The sequence below is a fragment of the Coffea arabica genome, chromosome 1e (assembly GCF_036785885.1).
Source record: "Coffea arabica cultivar ET-39 chromosome 1e, Coffea Arabica ET-39 HiFi, whole genome shotgun sequence".
NCBI classification, from domain to species: Eukaryota; Viridiplantae; Streptophyta; class Magnoliopsida; order Gentianales; family Rubiaceae; genus Coffea; species Coffea arabica.
Genome location: NC_092311.1, coordinates 57,060,436 through 57,068,905, shown reverse-complemented (window position 1 = coordinate 57,068,905; position 8,470 = coordinate 57,060,436). Strand labels below are relative to the sequence as shown.

General features: G+C 37.2%; 2 protein-coding genes across 4 annotated transcripts; one reads left to right on the top strand and one right to left on the bottom strand.

The window, feature by feature from the left end:
- The first annotated feature begins 707 nt into the window (after nt 1–707).
- Nucleotides 708–4,055, top strand: LOC113717266 (U1 small nuclear ribonucleoprotein C-like). 2 transcript variants are annotated; one of them, XM_027242028.2, is made up of 6 exons: nt 708–829; nt 1,190–1,245; nt 1,350–1,392; nt 1,809–1,850; nt 1,934–2,237; nt 3,489–4,055. In XM_027242028.2, the coding sequence occupies exons 2-6, from the start codon at nt 1,238–1,240 to the stop codon at nt 3,725–3,727; spliced, it is 636 nt and encodes a 211-aa protein (XP_027097829.2). In that variant the 5' UTR covers nt 708–829; nt 1,190–1,237; the 3' UTR covers nt 3,728–4,055. The 2 variants fall into 2 exon arrangements, with proteins under 2 accessions (XP_027097829.2, XP_027097820.2); XM_027242019.2 differs by having other exon boundaries at nt 729–983.
- A 395-nt stretch (nt 4,056–4,450) lies between these two features.
- On the bottom strand, nt 4,451–7,853 carry LOC113717277 (uncharacterized). 2 transcript variants are annotated; one of them, XM_072067615.1, is made up of 5 exons: nt 7,593–7,853; nt 7,104–7,214; nt 6,238–6,822; nt 6,026–6,145; nt 4,451–5,903 (listed from the first exon to the last, which is right to left on the bottom strand). In XM_072067615.1, exons 3-5 carry the CDS (start codon nt 6,814–6,816, stop codon nt 5,013–5,015), a joined length of 1,590 nt encoding a protein of 529 aa, XP_071923716.1. In that variant the 5' UTR covers nt 6,817–6,822; nt 7,104–7,214; nt 7,593–7,853; the 3' UTR covers nt 4,451–5,012. The 2 variants fall into 2 exon arrangements, with proteins under 2 accessions (XP_071923716.1, XP_027097843.2); XM_027242042.2 differs by lacking the exon at nt 7,104–7,214 and having other exon boundaries at nt 7,593–7,843.
- Between the last annotated feature and the right edge of the window lie 617 nt (nt 7,854–8,470).

Below are 8,470 nucleotides of genomic sequence, written 5' to 3'. Positions count from 1 at the left end.
GAACATTTGGAATCATTGAAATTTGGCCTCTGAACTATTTAAAATTTAGATTCGGGGTTATTTCGTTAGATTTAGTGGTTAACTATTTATTTTGTCTCATGAAATGTACGAGCACTCGAATCTGTCACGATTAAATCTGATAGGATGGTCTGAAATTTAAACTTTAGATAGTGTAGTAGTCAAAACCAAACTTTTAGTAGTTCAATGGTCAAAACTCAATAATTCCAAAAATGTGGTGGGCATTCAGATAATTTGCTCTAATTTATAACAATATGAAATTATTTTATGAAAAATTGTAAAAGATTAAAGTTTGTTTCAATAATAAAAATTTTATTATAAAATATATGACTATGAATATTATGTATTTTTTTATTGCACAAACCCAATGTGCGCATTTGGCACTCATTACGTATAAAACACATCACCATTTGATCTTTTATTATTTATTTTTTAAATTCATTCACATAAAACTTTTGAACTTAATTTGGGTGTCTTTGGATTACAAGATTTTCAAAAAAAGAATTCAAATTTTATTTTACTTATATCATACATACAATTTTCAATTATTTTTTTTATCTCACATATATCATATCAACAAAAATATTACAGTATTTATTTCAAATGGCCATCATCCAAACAAATGATTGGACAACTACCCAAAAATTACCCGTTAATTGTCTGACATTTTACGCGTACACACCCACAGAGTGTGAAGTTAATTCCTATAAAAATCGTTCGGGATTAATTTTATTTCTGATGAACGCAAAAGCTGACACTCAGATTAATGACCAACAGCAGAAAAGAAAGGAGTCTGGTGTTGTAAGTGGGGGTAATTGTAATTCCCTCTGTTTGACGCTCCAATTGGCAATTTTAGGGTTCTTCTCTCCTGTTTTTCTTGCTTCTTTCCTTCTGATCCACGCGGAGGTCCGATTGCTTTTTCGAGAAAATTCGACGCTGATCTTACGATTTCCATACCTTTTAAGGTCCTTATTGTCTCTTTGTAGTGTAATAGCCAATAGGAGCACCCATCTTTCTTAAACAGCTAATCCCAGCATTCTTGAGCAACTTGATTACAACTTATTTAGTGCTCGCTCGCGGGTTTCTCACGTTGCTTGCATAAGAAATTATTAGGGTTTTGCTTCTCGCTTCTATTCTGATTTGCTGATTTTGTTGTTGGGTACTTTCCCAGGTCGCTCTGTCTCTGCATTGCTCCGAGTCCCCTCAATCGAGACGCATAATGCCTCGGTATTTTTTTTCTTGAATAATTGAATGGCGATCTTACTCTACTCGTTTTACATAGCACTATAGAGAAATTTATTGAAGAAATCGTTTTTGTTTTGTGGCTTTAGGTATTATTGTGACTATTGCGATACTTACCTGACGCACGACTCTGTAAGCCTCCATCTCCTTCTCATCTCCTGCTTAAGGCCTCTTTTCAGTTTTCTCGTTTTACAATTACTTCACTTTTCACGTTGAATTTGCTCTCTGTTTACAATTTGGCCTATCTAAATTTTAGACTTGACGACTTTACTTTAAATTTCTCAACCTTGGTTTGCCTTCAACATTCAGCTTAGCCTTTTCAGAAGCGTCCGCTGAGTTTTACTCTTTTGGCTTTTTTCTTCTCTTTTAAGTTTATTTTTCCTCTTTGCAAATAGAACTAGCATGTCACTGGGTGTCTATCAGCATCCTCATCACTATCAGTATTTTGCTTGAAGAATCAATTTAATAGAAATTTATAAGCTCTCTAGGCTATTTGACTTTTGAAGTTTGATGTTATACATTGGTTTTCTTCCTGTTTGTTGTTTCAGCCTTCTGTTAGGAAGCAGCACAACGCTGGTTATAAACACAAGGTAAAAACTTCTGATTTCATGGCTATTTTGGAATCAAGGGTAATATTTTTTTTGTCATGTATTAACATGCTTATGTTGAACAGGCTAATGTGCGGAGTTATTATCAGCAATATGAGGCACAGCTGAATCAAAGTTTGATTGATCAAAAGGTCAAGGAACATCTTGGGGCATATCGACCAGTTGGTCCTCCTTATCCCCTGAGACCTGGCATTCCTGTTCTACCTACACCTCAGATGCCCATGCCCATGCCCATGCCCATGCCCATGCCCATGCCCATGCCCTTACCTGTGCCCGTGCCAGGGTCTGCATCATTGCCTGGTTCAGCCCCATTAATCCCAGGAATCAGGCCACCTCCCGTGTTGCCTAGACCTGTACCTAGTGCTCCAGGTACATAAAGCATCTCCTCATGGAATACAGGGTGCACATGTTTTTATATTTTTATGGTTCTAATTTGTATTTGGCTTTAATGCAATTTGGTTACGGTTTTTCTTTTCTATTTTGATTGCACAACTTTAAGATAGTTCTTATGTTTGACACTTGGTTTGAAGCACAATATTTCATGGTCTATTCCCTTTTATGTAATGATGATAGATTGCTTTAAGGAGCACTGTTAATTGGTGGTCTACACGTGTGTCTCTTTTTCTTTTCCTAATCTTTTTCCTTACCTTTACCCTTACTTGTGAAACTATCCGGGAAGAAAGAAGAGGGAGAAGGGGAGGGATATCTCTTTTTTTTTGTTGCCTTTGTGCCTTTCTTCACTGTTGAGGTTTAGTATGGTCAGATTAGATGTGCTTTATTTTCTCAATGGAATAGATTGAATTGCATTTGTTGGTATCACGGGTGTTGTCAGTTATGGTCGGAGTGATGTGCCTTATATTTCTCTTGAACAGGTGACATGCATGTACATGATATGATGTAGCCTTTGCAGTATAATTTGATTTATAGCTTACTGTGGCGCAAAGTTTTAGTAACTCATAGAATTGAACATATCTTACTTGGACACAGTCTGGAAGTATTTAACTTGGGTAGTAGCCCCTGCAAAATAAATTCATTGAGCTTTTAAAGTTGAATAGTCTCGAAAACTCAGACGTCTGAAAATTTTTGGGCTTGGAATTTAAAGATAATTGCAGGTTAGCAAGCAGTCATTATTTGGAATTGGTTGATATCTGCACCCTAGGCAGGCATAGAGTTTTTATTGAAAATTGCTTATATCTTGTAGGTGGAGAACTCTATTTTTCAGATGAAGATTTAGAAAGTCACACACACACACACATATGTATGTGTGTGTAAATACCTAGAGCACTTGGATTTTCTTTAAATCCTTTCAGATCAAAAGTTGGTGTGTTTCAGAAGTTTAAGAAGGTTGCAACTGCACGAGGGATTTTTATTTTTGGGGTGAAATTTACCCTTGCATGAACTTGGTTATTTATAGCTTGTTTTTGACTTGCAGCAAAATTCCAATATGGGCTTCATTTTTTGTAAACAAGTGGAAAGCCCTGATTTCCCTTCTGGATTATGTTTTGAAGTTTTCATGGGTGGACTCCTTAAGGATAAGAGATTTCTTTGAGAAGTTTTGTGTATAATTTGCCAGTTATTCTCTTTGGAAATTGTCGTCTGATTGTCCTGTTACATTGGCAGGTTATTCCATGTCACAAATGGTGACACCACCAACTGCTCCACTGCCTAGTCAGTTAAATGGTATTCCAAGGCCCTTAACTGCTCCTCCACCAGTGGTTCCTAGTAGCGCTGGAATGCCAGCATCTAGTGGTGCCCCACCAATGTTTACCCCTGTGTATCAAGGGAACATGGCTGTCCCAACAACTGGCAGTGGTGAAAGTTCTGATATGAATGCCCAAGCTGCCGAGGCTAATCATTAGTATGTCCAAAATTATGTTTACTTCTGAGGTTAATCATTAGTATGTCCAACATTATGTTCACTTATCTTTTTTGCTGTTGGGTTGTTGCAATGGAGATTGCATCCTGTCAAAAACAGATGCTAGAACTTGTGTAGAAAATTTTGACAGCTAGATGGAGGACATAAGGTTATTCTTGTTTCTAAATGCATTCCATGTGTTATATGTGTGTTATTGCCAATAATGGGGGAGATTCTTGTGCTCTCATGAAGTGGCATTTTGTAACACAGAGGATCTGCAATTTTCACTTACCATGTTAATGGCAAACGAACATGTTTCTGTTTAAAAATAACTTCTATCTATTTATAAACTAGAACTTTATACGACTGCAAATTTCATCATGGCATGAGATGCATCATCATCTGTTTGTAAAAAAGATATCGGGCCAAAGGTACAACTTGTGTGGTAATTGAGATGGCCAGTAAATGTCAAATAGCATATTTTGGTTTGTGTTATTTGGACAGGACATGAGAACTACTTCGTAAATAATCTAGCAAAGCAATTTCCTGCTTCCGTGGCAAAACTACTAGTTTGGATTGCATTTTCCGTCATTTTTTATGAAAAAATTACTGTAGCAATTTGATGTATATGAGGGAAAAAGGTAATAGAAAAATGTTATTACGGAAAATGACGTAATTTTTCGGCGAAAAACGACAATCCAAACAAGTTTAAACAAAAACAAAGACGAGTTTAAACAGGTCACGGTTGCTTTCAGATTTTGTAATATTACACAATAGCACTGAAGAGGACAAGAGTGCAATCCCTCACAAACCCGGTTAAGTTATTACACAATAGGGCCGAACAGGAAAGAAAGTGCAACCCCTCACAAACCCAGGTAATTTGCACAATCCGATCCAACAAATTTTCTGGCTGAACTATCCATGCAAACTTTATGCATCTTCTCAGGAAAGCAATGATTAATCAACAGAAGCACATGAACGGAAAAATTACGACGCAAACGACCTAAAAAACTTTAAACTTGGTGGCATCCAGCGTACTTTGCTCAGGAACTACTGAAAACCAATGAAAGGTACAGCACAGAATTACCACAGATTCTGACCTTATCTTGGCACTGGCTTTTGCTCTTGATTATGCCAGCTTTTGCATCATATAAGATGATGCATACTCTACAACAAAGAGAAGGGCTTGTGCAATATTACAAGTCATCTAGGCAAGCTACAAATTATTCCAACTCACAGAGATTGCATGCTGCAGCTCATCTGAAGCTCAATTGTGCAATCTGTGTTGATTAGCTGCGTGACAAAGGTCCATCAAAGCCGTAACGTGACGAGACTTTTGAAGAGGTAAAGTCAGGCCCACCCCCAAGACGGTGGTAATTTCTGTTGTAATCTGATAAAGCATGCGAAGCATACAATGGATGTGATAGTTCTACCTCAGAATTCAATCTTTGTAAGTGATCTTTTGTCTCGCGTGCGTAGCTGGAACCATTTACATGAGCCCCTCTGCTTTCTAAATAAAAAGGTTCTTTAGGTGTTGCCACAGGCCCTGGCAGCGAGAGATACCGATTTACCAATGAGGTAGTGCTATCATCATAAGGGTTACATACATCCTTGATTGGATCCTCAAAAGACTGCTTAGTTTCTAAGGTGGGTGTCTGTCTACTAGGCACTTCATGACAACCTCTAAGGCCATAAGTCCGATATTCCTTTTCACTAGGAAAATAAATATTATGACAACCAGGTCCTTTCTGCACCAAAGCTGCATTATTGCTCAGGGAAATTGGATTGCTAGGAAGCTGCTCCCTTCCGTTATTAAACCTGTGATTATCATCCATGTGGCTAGTAGGAAGACCAGCAGGAGCAGTAGTTGGCAAGAAATGCCTTTCTGAACGAAGACCAAAACTTCTATATTCTTTCTCTGAGAGAAAAAGAGGACGTGAAGAGTGTCCATTGTTAGGCATGATATGGTGGTGGTCATCATCATTGCGCATAGATCTCTGATGTGTCTTAGTACCATATTGTTCTTTATAAACTTGTTCTCTGAAAATTTCCTGTTCTGGCAAAGTTGATAAAGATGGTGGTGGCCAAACAACTGGAACTGGCACAATTTCCGTTCCAGAAGCTTTACCATTTGGAGGCAACCATGGAGCAGGATGAAACAATTCTGTCAGTTTCTTTACCTGCAAATGCACAAAACTAAATAAGAAGCTTTATACTGACAAAACGATTCTAAACTTTGATAGAGGAACTCTTGTTTTCAAAGAAATAATACTGTTCATTATCTAAATAAGATATGGCTCACCTGCTCAACCGTCAACTCTGTCTTGAACTTGTGTGTCTTCTCATCATAATTCTCTTTGATTGCCTTCTTAAAAACACCCTCAGGTAACGGAAGGCAATCTTTACATATTTTGAAGCGCACCTATTGAAATCACAAAGATCAACTGAACCACCCAAAAATTTGACAAAGAAGAGAAAGCCATGACACAGTACAAAATAGATTATCAAATCAACCTGAGCAGAGAAGGCCCCAGAGAAGGCTGCTGGTTCAAGTTTCATGCCACCACTTGACGATGCTTCATATATTCCATACATGAGCTTGAGATCAAAATCAAAGAGGAAAAGCTTCAAACCAGGTTTAATACGCATGACAAGCTCTTGCCTGCTTGTTGGGATACCCATTACGCGATAACGGAAACAGTCTGGTTTAGTTTTTGCATTGCACATAAATATCATTCCCCCAATAATTTTGCCAGACTTCTGTTCCCTCCTTTTACTCTCCTCGCCCTTATCTTTGGTGATTTCCATTGCTTCGTCCCTGTGATGTGGAATTAGATCCTTTGCGGAATCTGTTTTAACATTCCTATCTTGTTTGCCCCGTTTGTTTCTCTTCCTTTTATTCTTATATTTGGCTTTAACTTCTGAAACAGTCTCAGCCTCTTTAGATTGCATAAACTCCTGAGATGAGGATTTGCTAACATCATTTGGTTTTGCCTTCAAAGACTTGGGATTTTTCTCATGCAAGCGTACTGGTTCAGCAGCAGAATCAGCAATATCATCATCAGCCTTTTTGTTGAATTTTCCTGCTTCCATAACTTCCTGAGTATATGATGCCAAAAAAAATGCTTTGTTAATATCCACGTCATTTTGTAAGTTCTTCTTTAGTAGATTGCTTTGGTTTACTTTCTATGCGACAATAAACGCCTTTCCTTCACCAGAAGCTCCATTCTAAAAGAATAAGCCATTAATTCAGTTATACAAGAACCACTCAGATTCGGCAGGAAGTATGAATATCCTCCAAGAAAATGAAACTCAATTGTCACACAGGAACCATGATATCTTGCTATTTCAAAACAAACGAACAGAACCTCAAACTAAACCTGCTACATAATAGCATAGAAGTATAAAAGAGGCGATTTCCATTTTTCCCTCCAGAGTGAAAATTCCATACTTCTGCTTGCCAATCTTTCCTTTTATTATACTGCTTCATCCTACATTGAGAAAGGCCAATTATGGAGACGCTTTCACTGCAATTTGTTGATCACTACCAATAAAATTCTAATAGCAACCAAAATCAAATTTTAATTTAGGAGCAAATTCCAAAAATAAGCATCAATAATATTAGCAATTCCTAGATAAATAGGAGAAACGTTTTTCAAAATGCAAAATTTGACCACCAAGAAAGGATTGAATTCTAATTACCGTATGACGATACAATTCGTAGATTCCGATTTTAACATAAAAATACCAAGAAGAATTTTGACGGAGGTAGATAATAGCACAAAGATTTGATAAGAGCGTCTTTCGAGCACGTCGTTAATAAATGAACGAAAGTAGATAAGATTGGAAAAAATCATAGGAGTGATAACCTCAAATTCTGAAGAATGGACAAGCGCTTGCTTCCAACGCTTTCACAGGGAGCAGCTGATACAGGTCAACGGCGGTGGAGGAGGCTGAGCGACGGGTGCAGGTGGTTAGGACCAGGAGGCCAAGTCCAGTTAAGTTGGTTTTGGAACTTTGAATCGCTTGTCTAGTGAACCAAAGGCGTCATTATATCGGACCCAAAAACTTAAAAAACGTAAACCATTTCTAGGCTGGGCCCACGGACGCTATCGAGTAAAGTTGGTGGCCTGGTTTACGCAAACAATATAACACCGCTCGGTCCCTTACCTACAGTTACGGTATCATACGGTTCTTCGAGTATCATCACGCAAACATTTTAGTTCCCTGCTTTCCCAGAGTGTTAGGATTGGCAGCAGACCGAGTACCATTACAAATATTTTAATTAAATCCTATCCCTTATATCTAAATTTTTATTAAATGAATTTTGACTTTCATTATCAAACCCTTTCACTCTCGGCTTCGAATTATTCATGGCATTCCTTCTACCCCAATTTTGAATAATTCAGAAAAAGATAATTAATTATTATCAAATTAAAATTAATACATACGTAATGTTAAAGCAACACATTGTGTTAAATTTTAAATTTTAGTAGAGTTATACAACCTATATGAGAGGATTCAATATTTTATTAAGGGTAAAATGCCTATGGTATATATATATATATATATATATTTGTAAGTTTGTGTCTGTATATGTGTTTGTATGTATATATGTATGTATGTCGGATTTCGGAATTTTAGGGTTCTTTTATCAAACCCTATTGGATTATCTATTGATCTATTCTTTATTAATACCAAATCCTAACGAATTACCCATTAGTCGTTTAATCAAATTAACCGTTAG

Bases quoted from the DNA above. Each gene is read 5' to 3' on its own strand.
- LOC113717266 (XM_027242028.2), top strand. The intron at 1,393-1,808 runs GTAAGCCTCCAT...TTGTTGTTTCAG, and splicing joins CTTACCTGACGCACGACTCT to CCTTCTGTTAGGAAGCAGCA. The intron at 1,851-1,933 runs GTAAAAACTTCT...TATGTTGAACAG, and splicing joins ACGCTGGTTATAAACACAAG to GCTAATGTGCGGAGTTATTA.
- LOC113717277 (XM_072067615.1), bottom strand. From the start codon at position 6,816: ATGGAAGCAGGAAAATTCAACAAAAAGGCTGATGATGATATTGCTGAT. The intron at 6,146-6,237 runs GTTGATTTGATA...TGATTTCAATAG, and splicing joins CTGGGGCCTTCTCTGCTCAG to GTGCGCTTCAAAATATGTAA. The intron at 5,904-6,025 runs GTGAGCCATATC...GTGCATTTGCAG, and splicing joins CAGAGTTGACGGTTGAGCAG to GTAAAGAAACTGACAGAATT.